The sequence below is a fragment of the Phalacrocorax carbo genome, chromosome 3 (assembly GCF_963921805.1).
Source record: "Phalacrocorax carbo chromosome 3, bPhaCar2.1, whole genome shotgun sequence".
Lineage (NCBI taxonomy): Eukaryota > Metazoa > Chordata > Aves > Suliformes > Phalacrocoracidae > Phalacrocorax > Phalacrocorax carbo.
This window is the reverse complement of record NC_087515.1, coordinates 59,818,608-59,840,048: the sequence shown is the minus strand read 5'-3', so window position 1 is coordinate 59,840,048 and position 21,441 is coordinate 59,818,608. Positions and strand designations below refer to the sequence as shown.

Below are 21,441 nucleotides of genomic sequence, written 5' to 3'. Positions count from 1 at the left end.
GATGTGAAAGGCTGATGTGTGCTGGGAGATTTTGCAGAGGGAAGTGATCTTGTCCAGTGGTTACAGCCAGGCCCTGGGAATAGGAACCAGCACCTTACTGCCTCCCCTTTTCTGTGTCTGACTTTATCACTGATTATCACTTCTTTTAATGCAGTTTAAAAAAAAAAAAAAATCTGAGAAAATGCTTTCACCTGCTACGCAGGTAGTTGAAAGAAATAACATGACTGTTTCTCCGCTACAAGTCAAGAGATACTGTGATTCTATCAGCTTGATTTTTATTTAAAAAGAAAGATGAGTGGAGTATATAGTCCTAGAGTAGTGTTTACTTTCAGTACCAGCTCTGCACATGTACTGCCATGCTGCATGGTGTGCCTGTGTGAGTTACTGTGTGGTGACAGAAGACTCTCATGAGGCTGCTCTATGGTTTCTGAAGTACCATGTGAGCAATCCGTTTTCTCCAAAATTGCAGTCAAAACACCAATGCCTGTTGCTAGCTCCAGGGAAACTAACTGGTTACAGAGATTAAGGGACAGCATCTACTACTTGCAACAGGACTCCCTAATTTATGCCACAAATGAGGCAGCCTTTCTTTTAAAGACTGCAAAGGGAGGAAAAACCCTCCCTCACCCCAAACCTATTTGTGAAGCTATCTAAAGCAATGCCACGTAGTGTTTCCTGCCATAGAAAATTAGCAATTTTTTTTACTTAAAAAAAAAAGGTTGCTATGAAGTAGTGTAGCATTACCACAGGTAGGTTAATTTTTACTGTAGGAGACACAGACTTGTTACAACGTGGTCCTCAGTCCAGAACATTCTACTTGGTGATCTTTGGTTACCACAGTGCTGCGAGGAAATGAGTGTTGGTCTAATGCTTTCTTTTTTTGTTCATTTTCCATGTCTGCCTTAGAATGCTACAGTGAAAGTGAACATGATGATCCAGAAATAACAGACACACCACCTCCCCCCTACACAGTCCAACCACCACCTCCTCCTTCGGTAAGTTTTACAGTAATTAGCTTGCTTCTAGTTGCTAGCCAGTTGGAACAAAACTTTCTTGAGGTGGTGGACCTTTGAGGAATAACCTAAAACAGTGGCTGGAAGCGTTCACCCTCTGTGCCTGTGAAATGAGGATGCACTGACTGCTCCTGCCCCATCAGAGAGGGTGCAGTTATTGCAGCCTGCACTGCTGGGAGCCTTGCACCGTAAAGAACAGCTCCCTCAGATGGAGGTATATTTATCTTGCTGGAGAAAGGAAGGTGTCACTCTACCTTGTACACACGCTGTGTCATTTCTTTACAAGGTTTTTACCACACTGCCATAACCTAGTTTTTCATGCTATACTTTTTTTTTTAAAAATAATTCCCAAACCTTCTTTCCTTTTGTGACCCTGGTAGCACCATCCAACGGATTTATATTTATTTATTTGAGTGAGCTGTTCTTTAGACTGCTGAATTTGAAGCTGCTTTTGTGGCAGTGAAGAGAAGTGAAGGGAAAGAGGCTTCTTCTTACAGTGATAAAACCTGTTCTTTTCCTCTACCTCTGAAAAATAGACTATGAAAAAAGAAAATAATAATCCTCCCAAAATCTATAATATTCTTCTCTCTTGCTGTAGAGTATTTGTCCAGAATATTCCTTCCTGCCTCACTTCATTTCATAAATTAGAATAAGCACTATGCACCCTTATGTATCTAATCGAAGTGACTCGCCTAATTATTAGCTGCTCATCGCCCTATTAACCTTGTTTCTATATTGTTGCTTTTCCCAGTGATCTCATCTCCCCTTACATGGGCTTTAAGATATGAGGCTTACTTAACTCTATGTTTAGAAATGAATAATCTGGTATGGGGTGGTAATGCAGGTGAAATAAAGAATCCTGAGTTCAAGCCTTCCCCTTCTGCAGCTGAAAGTTAACACCGAGGGTTAGGCAGTAATATACTTAGCACTAAATCATCTCATTGCATCTCAAAGAAGGGAAGCATCTTCTGCCTCATTGGTGTGGTTCCTGTATGGCATGCTGAAATGACATCCAGTAGCTGGGGTGGGCACAGAGGCAGCAAAGCAAGAATAATTTTGAAAAATATAGATGAGCTGGAGAAGCTTGTGTGGTCACAAGCAAAAATAAAAGGAGATGTCATGCGCAGGGTTGTCTGTCTGCACGTCTTTAATTAGCTCGCGTAAAGCTGGGAGTGTATGTCACACTGTCACCCACTTGCCCCCTTCTGTTTCAGTCAGATAAGTCCGTCTTCACTTCCTCTCCTGAAACAGTTGTGTAACGTTAATCACTGTGAAACAATCCACCTGGCACTCAGGGGGTGTGTGGTGTTCACTGCTGTGTAAAACGTGATTTTTTAATTGCCTGTATTAACTGGAAGTTAAATGTGGCTGAGTGGCTATAAATATCAGAGAAAATAGAACCTTAGCAATATGTCTCCATGAGTTATTCTGGACTGAGGGCTGATAATGAAGCGTCTTGAATTTTATACCTCAGTGGCTTGCCTTTAAGAGGCTGTAGATGTCTTTTCCGTCTGCTCACCTCTGAATGAATGCCTGCATTTTTCCAGATGATGACATTTAAACAGGTGCTGTTTTTTAATTTTCTGGTTTTCTGGCTTCCTGCTGCTTGTCAGTCTGTTGCTGCAGAGGCAATCTCCGGTTGTCGTCTTTCCATGTGCTCTTCTTGTGTGCTGACCTCCATGTTTCAGCAGGGGACGTGTGCAAGGCAGGCAATGGTGCATATGCTGAGAGGTCCTACTTCCTCAGACTTCCCCTAAAAGGTTCTTCCCTCCTGCCTCTGCCTGCCTCAGCTGATTTCCCTTCTCCTTATCCTCATCTTAAAATCCCTACCCTTATGGACAAAGGTTAGCATCTCCTGAGCAAAGTTGTCCCCTTTTCACCCCAGGAGTGGCTACTAAAATAAGCTCCAGCTGCCGTGTGTCTGCCCTACGCTCAGCTTGCTCGTGTGGTGGATAGGGAGCAGTAAGGTACCAAGGGAGCTGTGCTTGACTGAAGTCAGTTGTCTTTTATATACCCAATTTAATGCCCCTTCCCCTTCTGGACAAGTACTGGAGCAAGAAAACCACTGGAAGTATTGGGAAAGCACAGCTTTCACTGGGAAGTCAGATCTAGGAGTGGAGGTCTTGGCTGTCTCAGGGAAGGCTGGTTAAGCATTGCTTGCTGCCTGTTCATTCACTGCGGAGTTTTTGAATCAAGATATGAGGTCCTAAACATATGATGAATTTGGGTTGATACTCTGTGGGTACACAACTTGTGGAAGGCCTGACTGAATCTTTTCAGATTGCTACTGGAAGAGGCACTCATCCTGGAAACCCAGCCCAGCATCAAGAATGCCAAAAGCATCATCTGGGGTTCATTTCTGTTGGTCTTTTTTTTTTTTAACCTTTTTTTAAAGTTGCACTTCTTCCTCCTGAGTACCAATGGGATTCTGCAAAATAGGAATTAGGAGCTATGGACATTTTGGAAAATCAAACCAATGCTGTCTTAAGCAGAAAGGTCTCCAAACTTCTTGAGATCAACTCCAGACTGAAAACTATTACTCTGCAATCTAATAGCCACCCAGGTGCAAGCTCTGTTATGTGTTAAAGCAGCAACTATTTTGCTGTACTTCTGGCACAAAGTCTTCACTTGCTGTTCTGTTCTCTGCTAACCCAAACCACTTTGAAACCTGAAAAAGAGAAAAGTAGTGATCATGAACTTTCTGTGTTTATGCATGCTTTTGGGTACTGTGGAAGAAAAAAGCCAGTGAGGAACAAGTAAATTTTAACATCTGTAGGACAAAAGTTAAACTGACCATCTGCATTAATTTCTCCACATGTGAATGGATTTACAGTTCAAAAACCAGCAGCTATATTGAGACAATAGATTACAGCAGTCCCAAAAGTGCAGTTGAGGTGTTCCATGGTGATAATTTTTCTCTAGGAAATGCCTAGAGACTCATTGATCTCCAGTGGAATTCTTATGATCTGCTGGCTCAAGCATCTACTTTTTAAAATGTCCCCAAATGGAGATTTATTATTATATGGATGATTGCAAAACTTCCAAAGGAACCACTTGAGTAAGTTAGGTAAACATTTGTTATGCCAAAGGAAAAAAAAAAACAAAACCACAATATGTATTTAGAGAAGGAGAAACACATTCTGGCAGTCATCTTTTTTCTCACCCACTTTTTTTATTTCACACACAATGAGAATGAAATAAAAAATATATTCCACTCAGTGAGGCACAATTTTCATTTCAGTGACACTTTCTTTTGCATGGACAAGTGCCAGAAAAATAGAGTTGAGACCTAACATCTTCCTTTCCTGTCTTTGAACAATTGGAATTAGACCCTCCACACTATGTGAGCAAAAGCTTTTACTGTGCGGTTGTTCTGCTTGGCTGTACAAAAGCTTCAACAATTTCTCTTTGCAATAGGAGCTCTTAGATGAAATGCTTCAGGTCATTTGTGTTCCCAAGGGTGTTTTTATCACTCATACATGTAGCTTATGACAGCATCTCCTTGTCCTTTGCTTTAGGGTGCATTTGTGAAGGTTTACTTTTTAAAACAAAAATGCACCTGAAATACAATGTTGTACTTCTTGTAATAGGAATATAAATTAAGTCTGGCCCCGCAGTGTTTGGGGCCATCTCAGAGGAATGGCTTTGAAAATTTACAAAAGTGAAGGAAGCGCTACAAACAAATGGTGACCCACAATCCAATATTGGTCCTCTTCATTTTCTGAATGGATTAGTAGCTACATGATACAGCTAGATCAGAAGCACAGGAAGGCAAATCTACTTTGCTTTTTGTAATGTAAAAAGGAAGTAGTATACACTACAGCAACACTGAATTGCAGAACTTTATATGTCATAATCCAAAAAATTGTCACTCTTGGTTTGGTTTATATGAATGCATCTTATTTCTAGTTTACCAGGTTATTAATAAGTGTTCCAGGCTAGTCCCTTTATTATGTTTTCAGCTTGTCTGGGTTTCCCTAGCAACACCTCAGTAATTTTCAGTACTTCCAGTTTAGTTATCATCTGTTTTAATCCTTACACAGATCTATTCTACATATGTATTGAGAACATAAACTTGCCAGAATTATGGTCCATCAAGTCTGGTACCCTGATTCTGGCGTTGGCCAGTAGCAGATATGCAGAATGAGTAAATTTCTGCAGTAGCAGATACAAGAAATCTGGCTTTCATATCGTGATGATCTCATCATCACTTCTGATAGTTTCTGCGAAGAGTTTCACTGTAAGGCTTTGTCTCCCCTTGTCTTCCATTACTTTGTTTATTACTGTCAATTAATCTTCTTCTGGGTATTTGTATGTATATTTGTGTGTTTATGTATGTATTACTTGCATTGATGGCTCTCTCAGCTCATCTTTTCAGTGGTGTTTGGTGGCTAAGAAGCAGACTTGTGCTAGTTCTTGTGTGAGTTGCTTCTGGTGACCAGATAATTGTACAACTCCATCACTGTAAATGCCTACTGTAGACAAAGACCTAGCCATCTACTTGCTTGTCTGGGAAGCTAAATACTTTTCAAAACTTGGTTCTTTCTCTAAGCCTTTCTTTAATTGTATTTTTGCATCTATCATACCCACATTCATTCAACTCCTAGCTTCTAATGATGATGGTCAGATGTCTCTGAGACCTCTCTGGTTGTATGCGCTCTTGTTGAAGCTGGGTGACAAGAAGAGCATGGAGGGCCCTGGGATGTCTTAATGATTTCTGATGTGTTTCTAGTGATGTTTGGGTCCCTTTCCAGATTCATGTGCTGAAGGATGAATCTTAGCAGGTGAATGAGCAGCACAAATCTACCATTTCCCTTTTCCTGCCCTCTGCTCCAAGGCTGTCTGTTTTTTCTTTCCACCATTAACTTGCCATCATATTATCTGTCAGCCTTCTTGTCTTGGTGAATGATTAGTCCCTTGAATGGACCAGGTAAAATGACTTTATGTGCTGAGAAGGCCAAGGTACTTCAGTGCTTGGGCCCATTTCTGTCTATCCATGGTTATGGCATTGGTGGATTTATTGAATGCTTCAAGACACTTTCATGTTCAATGTCTGATTCAGAGTTTCTCTTCTCCACTCTTGATTAGACCAATAAAGGAAAGACCAAGTAAAGAGTGAACATGAGTGTGAGACCTAGCATGGAAGGCTACATTCAACACAATATTTTTCCTTGGTCTTTTGTTTCTAGGCATTGTCAGGTTTTTATCTCTTTTACCTCTGGCTTACTTTCTGAAGCTACAGTTCTGTAGGAGATTGGCTGCCATACTTCAGGCTTGTTTGGATGGCTAATTAATCAGATTGCATGAATTTGTGATCAGTTAGCTTTTCAGCTGCATATTTATAATGTGTACATTATTATTTCTAGGAACAGGAATAACTTGGAAATAATTTTGCTTTTTTTCTCTCCCCCCTGTTTGTTTCTGGAAAGCAGGACCAGCAGAAGTCTTCTTTCACCTCAACTCAGTCAAGTGAAGCATCTTGTTCTCTCTCCTCTCCTGAAAGCACTTTTACCTCCCAAGAGTCATCTTCCTCCTTGACGTCCAAAGTGGTTTATTCTGAGAGGCAGTCCTGGCTTGACCTAGTTAATAGCTCTGCCACAGAAGAGGGTGATCAGCCTTTAACTTTCTGCGTACAGATTCACTCTGATGAGCCGCCAGAAGTAGACTGTGGGGAAGTGGCAGAAAGCCAGGAGATCCAGCTTTCCAAACCTGGTGGTGGATCCCAAAACTCTTTTTTAGGTCTGGATGCACACTGTCTAGCTGTGCCAGATGCAACAGGACAGAGATCACTAGCCAAAGGTGAGCTAATGAGAGAGGAGATTTTTGTCTGCAGATTTTTGTCTGTGGGAGTTCAGGGGTTTTCCTCAACTTCCTTTCCCCTTCCTTCCTTTCTGTCCTTCACTGAAGAGTTTTCCAGCGAGACACAGTTTATAACAAATATTTGGTTTATTGCACATTAAATGTATAACCTAGTATCTAATTGGTAAGTACCTTTAAAGCTTTTGTAAAATTTTACCTATATGTTAAGATCATAACGTCTATATAAAATCCTAACACAGACATATTTTAATTAGCTTTCTTTATTTCAATACAGCTGTATTTTATTAGTTAGAATTGAATCAAAATTTTCAGAAAGTGTGTCACAAAACTGACACCCTGAGCAAAATGACATACGTAGGAAGTGGTGAACATGGGGTTAGGTCAATCAATTTAAAAAATAAAAGCAATTGCGTTTACTTCCAATATGTATTCCCTCTATGCTTCATTGTAACCAAGGGAAAACAGCTGTGGTCCTGAATCAGAAAGTCCATTAAGACTGGATTTTGTTTAAGCAAATGGGTATCTGCAAAGGCACCCTCCTACCAAAATGTACTGTTAAATTAAAAAGGTGGCACAGTTCCAGATTTTGGTCACTGTAACTGTCATAAATCTCCTACCATAGTGAGGCAATGTGTCTTGCCTTTTGAGCAAAGCTGCTTCTTCCTGCATTAAAAGCAGTTGAAGCATAAGAGGCATTTCTTGCATACAATATGCTGAAATGAGAAGATACTCAGCATGCTGCCTAGAGAGGTAATACGTGATGTTCTTGGGCATCACCTCTACCCATGATTTGAAATCCTTGTAAAGATTTGAAGCATTCAGCTTCATTATCCATCTTCTAGGCTGCTCTGCTAGAGACTTCTGTAGCAATGAAGGTTAGTAAGAATTTAAACCAAGAATGAGCACATGTATTTTTTCAAAGTGGTGGAAAGAGTGGATATTTTGAGAGAGTTCCTGTGGAATTTAATTCCCATAAGGCTGGGGCTGGCAGAAATGGGGTCCCTAATTAAAATGTCACAAAGATGTAGTAAATGCATTGCCTTTTGTAGTTTGACCTTCTAGGTTAAATTTGACCAAGTAATGCCTTTGGGAAACATTATTAGGTACATTCAGGTGGACTGTTAGAACGTAGGCCATATACAGCATGGTGTCTTACAGATCCCTTGGAGCAAGATTCAGTGATTGCTCTTCAGAAATCTATACTTTTGCTTAGAATATGTTATTCTGGTATTGTCAGCAGTTGTGCAATAACACATAAGTTAACGCTTTCCATCATAATGTTAAGGGTGATGAATACTTTTATGGATGGTCATAGAATTAACGCAACACATTCATAATAATTTAAAGGACAGTTTGATACACTTAGTAATACTCACCAATAAAAATTGGATTAAAATGTAAATCAAAGCACATTTTTATATATTCCTGCTATTTCCAAGGTGGTTTAATTTTCCCAAAAATATTCCTGGGTAAATAATGAATTCTTCCATTGCTCACTGCTTAGCTGGTGGCCCACCCTGATCACAGAACACTTCCATTCTAACCACACTGGTGATCACTGATGGAATTCCAGAAATAGATCCTTTCAATAAGACAGTCACTATGGAAACTGTATAACCTCACTAGTTACTGTCTACATCATAACTCATTGTTGAGCAAGTAAGACATACATCATACCTGCATTTTTCTTTCCTTTATCAGTCTGCTTAGTATTGGGATGGGATGGAGAGTATTGGAGTGTGGGGTTGTCCTCCCCGCCCTTGCAATGAACACTGAAAAAACAAATGAAATAATTTGCAAGGAGATTAGTTAAGCTACTTCAGTTTGAGAATGAGGTGGAAAAAGATATTATTGTAAAATAACAATTCAGTTCCAAATGAAAGTTTTCAATTCTGGTACTGTGGCTTATCCCCCCAAAATTTCCTCCTCCAGCTACTTGAAAAGGATGTGCACAAATACTGTGAGATTAATTCACATTCAAATGTGAGATGAATGGGTAAAAGCTAGCTGCAAACGCTCATGATTTACAATAACCAGTAAGAACACCTTTGTTATCTGATGCGGAACAAGAATGAAAACCTCAGTGAAGTTCATATTATTTGCTTTACAACCTTTCTGAATAGTGCATTTCTGACACCTCGTCATGTTTCAGAGTAATGAGACTGCGTCCAGGAGGAGACAGGTCCATCTTGCATTGGCATCTCTCCTGAAAGCGTAGGTCCCCTGTGCGTAAAGCCAGCCCTGCTGTTATCAGAATGGCTATGTGGTCTTTGAACCCACTCCCCACAGAGCCTTCATGTGTGTCCATGCTCTTTCATTCTCCTTGTGAGGACTGAGAAAACCTGTCACATGCTCTCCTTTGTGGCCACATTCTGCTTAGTAAAACTGCATGGGGAATTTTTGGTTGTAGATGATAGAAGCCTAGAGCTGAGGTGAAAGTTTTAAAGAACTGAAGAGCACTTTTGTTGGCAAAAGGCAGAAACAGAGGCCAATGTACGAAAAGCTGGTATCTAGAAGGAAGAGAGAGTAGCTGTGGCTTTGTGGGAAGAGCTTATCATGAAAATACGTAGTGAGGAAACCTCAGCAATGAGTTAAACAATGAAAGAAAAGTTTCTCAGATATAAATGGATGAATTGCTGTAAAAGAAACTACAGATTCAACTAAATGGTCATGGATTATTTTTTTCAATTAAAATTTAATGAAATCTGCTAAGCAACTCTAAGTGTCTGGTGCAAGGAGCTGTACCATATGGCATTTTTAATGACCTTTCCAACCACCTTTAGAGGTGTTATGACCGTTCTCAGCACCAGGGAGATGTTACATACCGGAGGGTAATACAAAGGTACAAAAAAGGAGAGTTTAACAGTTTTCTCTTTTGAAAGGAAATCACCGTTAGTTTTCCATTTACTTGGCATGACTATTTAATGCTTCCATGTTGCAACTTGCTTCATGCACAATGACAGAGGATTCAAAGCTGCCTGTGACACAAAGAAACTGAAAGGTAAACAAGAAACGGCTGAGAGTACAAACAACTATCTGACTACGTGCTCCATATCCAGAAGCTGGCCTTGCCCTGTCTGGGGTGGCTAGACACACTCTGCAGCCAAACTCCATCCTTTGTATTTCTTCTGGCAACTGCTGGAACAAAATTATCTGACTATGACCCACCACCGTCATCAAAAACTATGGTAACAAAAGGAAGCTGCAGAAACTGAGAGTTACTGTAAGAACACAGGAATGTGTGTTTTGTATTTATCTAGGGATCTTCTACTGTAGCAATAACATCCTTCTTCCTTGCATTTTCTGTTTTTTATGATCATATGAAGTTAACACGTCTTGGCAAGGAATTCTTATGGTACCACTTCTGGTTTGTTTATTTTACCTTGGCTCACAGTAACTGGTAGAAGATCTGGTGTGTGCTGATATTTTGAAAAACCTGGAAAGCTTTTCACACACCACTTGAATTCTATCTGGGTTCATTTTGTGGGAAGGAGTTGGTTAAATAGGAGCTGGATGCAGTCAATTCTTTCTTTTCTCAGAACTGACATCCTCTTCCCCTCTGGAGTCTGTCTGTGCCAGTAATAGCCAGAACAGATCCTCTGGTGTGCTCTGGCCCCTCTGTTCCTTCTGCAAAAGTTACAGAAAATGGGTAGATTGTGACTGAGACTAGTCAAGAAGTATGCCTATGGTGAGAACAACTGCATAGAAAAACAACCGTGTTTGAATGGTTATTTTGCTACTCATCGAAAAGGCTTTAGAAATCACTGTGAAAGCTATGGTGTTACAGTTTTCTGACCTCTCTGAAAAAGACATACTTATTTGTGTTGTTTCCAGTTCAGTCACAGTTTGTTAAAGTGGCATCCCTCACGGCTGAGTCCGCTATACTGTTATAGTCAAGAGCATCTAACTGTCGGTGGTAACATATTTTTCCTGTTATTTTCTCCCACTGTATCCTACCTTTAGTTCTGCATTTGCCAGTGAGGAGTTTGCCTAAGCTATGCCCTCCTAATTCAAATATTTCCCGTCATTTCTGTTCTGTGGAAAATGTGATTCCTCGAGGTGTCATCATATTCCTATTGAAAAGTCTACTTACCAGTACGGAGAATGGATGGGTGTGCATAGGTAGGTAGGTAAGGGCAGAAGTGGTTTGTGATTTTTTTCCTCTCCTCTCCCCAGCCAGGGTCTCTATGTTGTCGCACTGGCATCAGAGATTTTGGCAGAATCAGAAATAAGGTTGTTGGCACAGCCACAAGAAGCTCATAAGAGTAGCAAAGACAGGAGGAAGAAGCAGATTTTCTTCCTGGGATTAATACACAGTTGGAGAGCTCTGAGATCTCAGTTAGAGAATGGGAGAACAAGTATTTACATTTCAGCTTAGACATAGTAAAATATGTTCTGTCTGAGGTGGTTTTCAATGCAAAATGCTCTTTCTACCAAACATTGCCAATTTCTATATCTTTAGTCTGGGAAAAAATCAGCTTGATTTTTCACAGCTGCTTTTTGAAAAGTTCTGGATAATTTCACTTTTGAGGCTTAAAGAGCATTAAAGTTGAGATTTCAGGCAGGCTCCTGTATTGCTGCTGCAAGGTGGGGAGTCTCAATACCTTAATGTCTCCCACCTGTGGCAAGTTGGCCGACGGGATGGCGGAAGCTGAAAATTGAGAAGGTGAAGAGTTGGCGTGTTGAACCTCTGGCAGCTTGCTCTTGTCTATATCTCCTGTTAGTTAGAGGGAAATTCCAGATAAGTGGCATCAAGCCACAAAATTCTGTTTTAGTTCTGAAACAGAATTTGTCAGAAGTTCTGACTTGCCTGAAATGCTACTTTATTTTCCTCACCCCAACCTAGAAGGCTTCTTTCTCTTGAATGTTAAAATATCTCAACGCAGGACTTCTCTTTTCCTCAGGTCAGCACTGGTTCTTTTCCACTTTTCCCACTGGAGTCTAACAAAGTTAGAAGAGTTATACAATGCTAAGGAATTTTTGCAGAAGTGCTATGAAGCTTTAGCAACTGTGAGGCTTGTGAACGAAGGGCATGGTGCAGGAGCCCAGGAAGACTGATCCTTCCAGTGGCATCACTCAACAGAATTGGTTAGAGTTAATACTGCCAAGGGAAGGGAAAAGTGCACAATGCACATGTTCCCCTGTGTGCATGTGCACGCTCATAAATGCACACAGTATGTAATAGTCTTCCACTGTTGCTGTTTGTTCCTTACCACTAATCCTTCAGTAGGTCCTGAGAGAAAATTATTGTATTTTATCTTTAAAATACGATGAGATAAAAAAGTGATGTAGTAGCATTTCAGTTTCCTAGCTTGCATGCTGGAGGCAGAAAGTGCTTAGCTTGAAGAGTACTGGTGGAAGAGATAACTTGTGATATTATATTTTGAAGTGATTTTGAATGTGCCTGATGTTAGCTGTGTGACCCGGCTGGAAAGACTCACTTCAGAGGAGTGCTAGTGGGGCCCAACCTGTCCATGTCATTAAAAATTTTTACCAGCGGAATATATCCATCATTATAAACCTCCTGAGGTTAACAAAGCTTGGAGTAGGGGTGGTACATTTATCTCTGGGAGGCTGACGCAGACAATCTGTTTGTTCTTGCACCAGTGCTTTTAGCATAAATTTTTACTTTGTGATGCAAAGCAAATATTTTGTAACAGTTCAGTACTATGGTCTAGACAGCCCATGTTTCATTGGAGAAATCCAAGTCACTGAAGCCTAAATACAGAACTGGTGAATGCCTCTGCTTCTGTTAGACTCTTGCTCGTCTGCAGGTCAGCGCTCTGACTCCAGGTGCAAGGGAATTAAGCAATAGCAAGTTCTGGGGAAATGTGCTGTGAATATTTGAACCTGGACAAAAAGTCCAGTCCGTGCACAAGGCTTGAGCTGGGTTGCTTTATCTCTATTACCCAACCTCAGTGGATGTATTGTGGGGAAAACAAGAAAGCAAACTATAGGTAGTATTTTCTTCATTTACTTTTGTGGCATGAAGAGGCTTGTGAAGTACTATAATGCACCATTGTTTGAGTATGTTTTCTTCTCACAGATCATTTTATTGGTCTTGTTAATTGATTGCTAGAAATAATGTCTTTCCTCTTCTTCATTACCTCTCCCCCTTTCAGATTTACAGCATAAATCTAGTGTGTTCAGTGGCAGCTCCAAGCCTGCAAAATATGGACTTTTGCTTTCTGAGCTTGGCTCAGGGGAACTCAGGATATTGAAGGTAAAAATACAGATAGGTACCAGACAGCCTGGCCTCAAATTATAGAGGTTTATTGGCAGACATATTCTTTGTCAACAGCAACGCTATTTGCTTCTATACAAAAGCACAATATTAAGATAATGCTTTGTTGTTTTTAACTGTTGTGGAAGAAGTTCACTGCTCATCAGTGTAAACAAAGATGGAGACAAAAGTACTATATGACTCATGCCTGGCGCTGCACCGCCTCTAGGTTCCACTCACCCTTGTTTTCCAACTGTTTCCTGAAATCCCATGTAGCCACTTACACTGTCACTCCCTTTACCCACCCAGTCTGAAGAATCCGGCACATTCCTTTCCCTCTGAAATTACCTGACCCTGATCAATCCTTTAGGGGGTGGAAGAATAAGAAATAGGAGAGGAGTTTAAGGCTGCAGTCTTGAAAGAATGCAGGAGCTGAGTGCGTGTTGCTGGTCAAGTGCATAATCGGGGAACTTTTTGCTGTGCTTTTCTGACTTTGGCTGCATCTTTTTCTGCACTGATGTTCTCCTTACCTTCACCCACAAGTGAACGGAAGATATCAGAATACTCAGTGTGAAAGAAGAGTGTTCAGTGAGGGTGTTTTCTCGTGCTTGCTGGTCTGCAAACTTTTTAGGACACCGAGGAGCATCATGAGTTAGCCTCAAAAAATATCTGGAGCAGGGATCTCATTTCCCCCATGGCTTAACTACTTTTTAAAGCTGCTGGACAGGATCAATGCAATTTTTTTTCTTCTTATATAGTCTTTCTTGGGTATCTGATAAAGGTCAATTTATTTCTCAAAGTGATACTGTGCACAGTCCTGCTGTGTGATGTCTACAGTAGAGCTGAACCAGACCTGTGCAGGAGCTGGCTAATGAAACAAACAGCTGCTTCATCCCAAGAAAGTAGGCAGGAAGCTAGTTATAATTACGAGCCTCATGGCATGAGCCAACAGTTTTCAGGAAATACTACTGCCGTGTATTATGCCTTATGCTTGCATTTTTTTCTATTTCCTGCAGCTTGTTAAATATACAACAGCTCTCCGCTTCCTCCCCCAGCACTGTACCAATGTTGACAGCTATATTTAGTTCTTGTCAAGTTACAGCAGGCTTTTTATAATCACAAAGTAGTGAAAAAAAGGCCAGCAATACAGTGAGGGCAAATATTTGTAGCATATAATAAACCTTTTTTTGTAACCTAAATATTTAGAAAGAACAGGGGTGTAGGAGGATGCTGTACTTTTTAAAACGTGGAAAAGATAAGGAGCAGTCTCCTGGACAAGTCTCTTTGCTGTGGCATGAGTGAGCAAAAGGATTTCTTCCTTTTATTCAGAAAACGGTTGCTGACTGAGGATGATTTAGAGAAGTCAATCGTTAACTTTTAATTAAAAGAAAAATTGCCCAGCCAATTCAACTGGCATGTGGGAGGACTGCAGTTGAGAAGGACCACCACCGCCATACCCAGTGAAATAAAAATGAATGTTACCCCAGTGGATCTTGAGGGACTCATTAGCACTCTGAAAACACCAATAATGTTGAGATTTTCCTTTAGCAAACACTGAAGCAGAAAAGCTTGCAATGTGGACTGAGGGACAAGAAATGAGTTGTGCGGTCTGTTGCTGAAAGTGGCCTTCTGCCAAAGTGCCCCTCTATATGCCTGGTACATTTTTAGTTTCTGACTGTTCATTTTTAAGTCAGTTTATTCTGAAAAAATGTCTTTGCTTCAATTTTTATCTTATTGTATGCTATTTCATTCTCAGCTCTTCACTAGCTTTTTCTTTCATGTCCTCTCTGTCATGGAAGATGGTGTTGCTGCTTGGGAGCCATCAGAATAAGTAAGGTGGAGATGATCAAGGCTGTGTTATGAGGCGCCACAAGCAAATTCTGTGCTGCAATCTGTGAACAGCAGGAGTTAAACGTCAGGTGCCCCAAGGGTTTCTACTCTAATCTGTTTTCTAGGGACCTTCTTTTGGGGCCTCTGAAATGTTCCTATGTTTGATTTTGTTGCTCAATGTTTTTAAACTCTAGTTTCAATAATTATCAAACATGGTGATGAATTGGTACACCAAATAGAATTTGACCTGTGAGTTGCCAGGTGGACACATAATTCACTGTGTGCAGCATATAGGGAAAAAGTCAATGGGTGTAGATGTTATCAAAGCTGTTTTCATTCAAAAGCAGCATTAATGACAGTTGTTTAAAGTCTGTGATATGTTTGGAGCATTAAAATAACACTCTATCAGTGGAAATACGTGCTTGTATCTGTTCAGATCATGACCCGATTCTTAAAAATATTTGAGTTTGGTAGAGTGCCTTGCTTATATGCATTATTACCCTATAAATTACCCTAAAAATTGCCCTTGGTTTTAACTCTTCTACTGTTACTTTTTGACTTGGCTAAGTGCCTTTCTGATGGCCGAACTTAACACCTCTGCTATCTGCTGGCATATTCATGTTCTCATACCCAATTTATTTTTTTCTTTGCAGATCAGGAAAACTGTGATGATGATGAGATGGAGCGACTTTACAAGTCATTAGAACAAGCAAGCCTGTCTCCCATTGGTGATCGTCGGCTGTCAACGAAGAAGGAGCTTAGGAAGTCATTTATCAAACGCAGCAAAAACCCCTCCATTAATGAGAAACTCCACAAAATTCGAATGCTGAACAGCACGTTAAAGGTGAGGTTGCAGAGCGAGCCAAGGAAAAGCCTGAGAGAAAGAAACAGTTTGGATGAAAAAAGAAGCAAGCCTAGACTTCAGCCAAACTCTAATTACATATTTACTTAAAGCCCCAGAGAATTTGGTTAAGTTTCTGAAATTGTTTTCTACTTCATTCTGAATACTGATCTGTGTTATGTTGTTAAATTTGAACTGGAAACAGAGGCAATAGTTCAGAAGGGACTCTTCTTGCAGAAGTTCCAGCCCATTTGGAAAATTTAATAAAGCAAGCACCTCTTAGTTAGCTGGAAAACTTGCAAGCTTGGCTGAATGCACTAAACAGGGGACCCTTAAAAAAGGAAGAGCAGACAAAGTACGTTGATGATAAAGGACATGAAAATGACCCTGAGCCAAAAAAAGTTTTCCTTATGTGATTGTTGGAGAATGTACAGGATGTGCCAAAGCTATTGTAAAGACCTCCTGTAACTAAAATATTTTTAATAACAAAAGCATCCTGCTTTTATGTTGGAAACATATCATGAACTGGACGGGTGGAGGGGTTCAGGGGACGTTCCATGAAAGGGCCAGTAAATCTGTCTGGAATATGGGGATTTATGGGGCTGTTTACTCGCCAGCATTAAGTGTCATGGGATTTCAAAGCCTGCTTCTGAATTGTACTGAGGGAAACAGAAAGCTTAACCGTAACATTTAAATTGTAAGGAGAAGAAAGAATAACGGCAAACCTGGGGCTTCTTTATGTTCCTTTTTGTATGCATTAGAAGCAGGAACTGAGTGTCTTCTTTCAAGTCTGTGTATTTGGCTTCAAGCATTGTATGCTGGAGAAATGCATGAAAAACTTCTCCTATTAGCACAATCATTGATTTGATTGTTAGTTGCAACAGGAGGCTTGGCTTTGGCACCCTGGCCTGTGTTAAACTTCCTGAATATACAGTTGAAAAAGCGACTAGGAATATAGATATTTTCCCTGTTGTAGGGCTTCCAGGCTCTGTATGAGACCTGGTGAAGTCTCTCCTCAGTATCAGTCTTCAGTGACATGGTACTGACTATAGCAGTGTTCATCTGCACCAGCAATAAAGTGAGCCCATTACATAACAGAAAGTTAGTTTAAAAAGTATGCCTACTTTATGCAACAGGAAACTAAATATAGAAACAAACTGCAAAGTTTTCCCCAATAGGAGCCTCCCTAATAAATCTAAGAACAAGTTAGTACAAAATGGAGTTGTATCTTGCAGGACAATCAAATTCATTAGAGCTGAATGGAAACCTAGGAGCCTACTGCCAGCCATGAGCAAGGACAGCTTTGCATTGATTTAGTGTGGGAGTATTACATAAGTTGTGATTAGTAGCGTTTATAACCTTAGGCTTGTCTAACACTTGTATTTAATATGGAAAAAACATTTTTGGGGTGTTTGTAATGTATAAAATGTGTTGATTTTTTTTGCTTTCTTCAAACTAAGAAATTGGAGTATTGACAAGACAAATATAGCACAGACATTTTCTCACAGACACAGAGTTCTATACACAGCAGTGTTTAAGTTAGCCTGTCTGAAAGGCAAATGCCATATCCTTTGCATCAGTGAGATAATGTGCTTTTAAAGTAAATTTTCTTAACATATAATATGAGACATGAGATAATTGGAAATGATCTATTGGAAATCTAAAAATCAGAAAAGTTTTTAATCTGATCCATATTAACTCTGCTTCAATTAAAACCCTATTAGTTTGGGACAAGTGATTTATGCAAGGTTCAGTGCAATTTTAATTTTGGACTTTTGACTCCACATCTTAAACAACAGATTAATGTTGCTGCCACAATATATCATTAACAAAACATGCTTTGGATAGTTTGGAAGAGAGGGAAGCTGTGTGTAAATGCATCACGGGCTCAGTGAATGTGGGAAATAGATTTAGCACTGCAGAAAAATTCCATGGCATACCTTTTTGCCACCAATTTTGTCCACTGGAAATACTCTTCTCTCCCTTCTACCTCCCCATCTCCTGTTCTTTTAGACTAACTGCACATATCCCTGCATCGATGCCACAAGCCCTTTTACAAGGGCTGGCACTGAGTCTTGAGGGTAGATCCTGTGTAAACCAAGAGTTGAATAAGCTTTTGTGTTTCAAAAGTGGCTCAGGCATCACAGGGATTAGTATAGTTGATAGTTCATTAAAGGAGTAGTGGGATACGGATGTGTGAGCATACTACTGCTGCTATCAAAAAATGTTGTGAATGCGTGGGAGCATTTTCAAGGTGTTTTCAAGCCTAGCACGGGGTGTCCTCAGGTGTGATGAAACCGGTGGCAGTAGAAGACAGTGAGAACTCTTCCATTGCTTTCACACACAGACTGAGGGGATGGATCTAGGCAAAAGCACTAAAGGTTTGTTAGTGCAGCATGGTGCCCCTGTTAACTGTAGCTGCTAACTGGGGCTTCTCTATCCTGTGATCTACTGCATGAATAGGCAAATAGGGCTGAAAAAGCAAAGTGGTTTGTTGTGTCAGAAAATGTGAGGACATCAGTAAATATAAATACCTGAAAGGAGGATGTAAAGAAGACAGAGCCAGGCTCTTTTCAGTAGTGCCCAGTGGCAGGACCAGAGGCAGTGGGCACCAACTGAAACACAGGAGGTTCCCTCTGAACATCAAGAAACACTCTTCTGCTGTGAGGGTGACTGAGCACTGGCACAGGTTGGTCAGAGAGTCTGTGGATTCTCTCTCCAAGGCAGCCTGTTGTAGGTGTCCTTGCTTCAGGAAGGGGGTTGGACCAGATGACTTCTGAAGTCCCTTCCAACTTCAACCATTCTGTGATTCTGTGACACAAAGGGTCTCAGTCTCCCTATATCACTGACTGTTCATGTCTTATGATTGAACCAGGGTGCCTGCAATATACTGTCTGAGCTGCTCTTTCCTAAAAGTAGAGACTAGATTTGTTAGTAGGAGCTGGTGGTAAATACATTAGCAGCCACACATGCTCTAGCCACCCATAAACTCTACAGCCAGTGCACAGATTATGTCCAAAATTACTTTCTGTTTAGCTCCCAGAGAAGAGAAATTTATAATGTGGCCAGGGAATAAGTATTTTTTGAGAAAGTTGGAATTGGTGTGAACTACAGAAATAAATGCTGTTGTGTCTGGTTTCATGCAAGTACTAACTTGTTGTGAGACAGCATATCAATGTCTAATTTTCACATGAATACTCTCTCATGACGTTTTGCTAAGAATCCTATAAAATAAAAAATCTACATGAAATCATAGTCTTGCCTTCAACTGGGACAAATTTCTCCTGTGGGCTTAACTTTGATGATCTAAATTCTGAAAATGGGAACAAGTTGCCAGAAGGATGGATAATTGGCCTTCTCCTTGTGCGAGGGTTCTCTAATGTTCCCAGTGTTTTTGTTATGGACAATGAGCTTGGCAGTTTCTGTTGGAAATAACCGCTTGTTCTCTTCCTAGTGTAAGGAACATGACCTGGCTACAATTAACCAGTTGCTAGAGGACCCAAAGTTGACGGCGATGAAGTACAGAGAGTGGAGGAACACAAACATCATGCTGGTCCAAGATATCTATCAGCAGCAGGAGGCCCAGGATGTGTCCATAGAGAACAGCGAGGAGCAAGAGATGACTCCACAACCTATTGCTGAAAGTGCTATCTGAGGCCATGGTTCGATGGTTCACAGCAAGATTTTTCCCCATGGGTCTTCAAGTACAGGCACTTTAAACCGCTGCATTTTGTGGTTTGTTTTTTGCAAGTGTTCTTTGGAAGGAAGACAACCCCTTCTCCAAAGCTTTATTTCCTCTTGCAAAACTTATTTCGTGTCAAAAGGGCGAATCCCCCAAATTAAAAATGCATGCTTGAGCCTGGGCTGCATACCTAAGAAGGCTATTCTATGAAGCAGCAAAGAAATGTTTTTTTATCTCGGGAGAAGTAAACGAAATATTTCCGACTCCTGGAAGTCACAGTGCTGTATAATATGAACTGTATAAATGTGAGGTCCTTGGGATTGTTTTAACCATGTAACTTACTGTTAAAGGAAGCTGCAACAATGCCAACAGGATGTAGTCTACTGTCTACCTTTTTACCCTTTAAGGTGACCTGATGTATGCGTTTTCAGTTCTACATTCGTTCACTTTCACTGCTCTACCTGTTTAAACTGAAACAAACAGAATAGCAATTATGCGTGAGTTTATATTACAAACAGTTGTCAGGCACTCAGTTTGTGCTCTACCTGATATTTTATGAGTTTCAAATTTATTTATGGACCAGATCAAGGTACTGTCTTTCTACATGAAGAAGAGAAAGTTCTCTAAGTGTTTGCTAACATGTAATCTACTCTTCAGTGAGGCAGCTAATGCTTCGACAAGTTTCAAGTTTTCTTATGGACTTGGCAGAATTCCTTGGAAGATTATTTTCTTCTTTCTTAATTTTGACAATTGTGAATATGTAAGGTACAAGTTAATCCCAGATTCCTACCTAAGAAAGTGATCAGGTTCACAAGGCAGAAGCTAAATAATTAAATTCCTGATGTGGACCTGAAAGTGTAAAACATAGCTGCAAATATTTTTGTAAATATATGTCGTTTTATGGCTTATATGAATGTGACTATGTACTGTATATATGTTTTATTTATATATTTATATATGCTGAATTTCCTAATGTAGATAGGCACGCATGGACCAGACCCACCCAGATGAGTGCTTATAGGTTGACTTGAAACGCCTCTTTGTTTTTTGTTCCATTATGAATCACAGTAATGGCTCTACAACTGAGACTACCCTGGGACATCTGCTGTAACTTTTTCTTCTGTCTTTCTAGCTTTGAGTTTTTGATGAAGAAAATCTGTACAGCTTAGGACAGGAAAATAATTTTTCTAGAAAGCTTCAGGATTTCCCTTTGGGCAAACAAAAATAAGTATGTTAAGAGGTTTTGCTGCAGGATCATAACTTTTTGGCTTCATTGTCCTCAGTACAAGGTTTGGGTTTCTTACCTTCCCATCTTTTGCATGTGCACAAATATGAGGAACTTTGCAGAGTGCTGAATTTTGAAAAGCAAGAATTAGCTCACTGTTCTTCAAGTAATGCCACTACAGGAACTGTGGCAATCTGTACTTCTGTTGGCTATTTCTTAAAGATATTCTTTGTCATTATTTTTCAGCACAGTTTGTCTTTTAAAGCAAAATACACTATATGGATGCAGCCACATTCACCTGTCTTTATACATTATATGTTTTATCATAGCTTGACTGAGAAAACAAAATTTAGTAGTGTTAGTGGGAATATGTGAAATCTTTTCCACCTGTGTAGTGATAGGTCTGACTGTTGATACTGCATTTTTAACACTCAGCAGCTTTTCTTTTAAAATAGAGACATGAAATGATGTCACAATGCATCAAAAATGGCAGTTAAGGCTGTGCTGAGCGTGAGAACTGAGGAGCAGATAGTAAGCTACAAGAAAGGGGAAACAGAAGGGAGAATGTAGGCTCCTTTGATATGGACTTTAGTGGGAGAGGCTCAGGGGAAATGGGGCCTGATAGAATGCAGAGGCAGGGCTATACTTGGGATAGCATCACTGCCTCAGGTGTAAGAGGGCTTAGGAGTGTGAGGATAAGGGCTGATATTGGGTCAGAACTTAATAACTGGAGCTAGTCTGCTGGTGGGGAACAAATGTTAGCTGAGACCTGCAAGTGGGTGACAATGACTTAATGGGGAAGCAGAC

The 21,441-nt window shown here is 40.3% G+C and overlaps 1 protein-coding gene across 2 annotated transcripts in view; it reads left to right on the top strand.

The window, feature by feature from the left end:
* IPCEF1 (interaction protein for cytohesin exchange factors 1) overlaps positions 1–20,435 on the top strand; it is a 36,950-nt gene extending 16,515 nt beyond the window's left edge. Inside the window, exons 6-9 of one of the 2 annotated variants that reach the window (XM_009512356.2) lie at positions 907–995; positions 6,446–6,812; positions 15,540–15,730; positions 19,182–20,435. In XM_009512356.2, the coding sequence (XP_009510651.2) occupies positions 907–995; positions 6,446–6,812; positions 15,540–15,730; positions 19,182–19,382 (848 nt within the window). In that variant the 3' untranslated portion in view covers positions 19,383–20,435. Of the gene's footprint in view, positions 1–906; positions 996–6,442; positions 6,813–15,539; positions 15,731–19,181 lie in introns of both variants that reach the window. The other variant, XM_064447067.1, reaches the window with a different exon arrangement.
* The last annotated feature ends 1,006 nt before the right edge of the window (positions 20,436–21,441 follow it).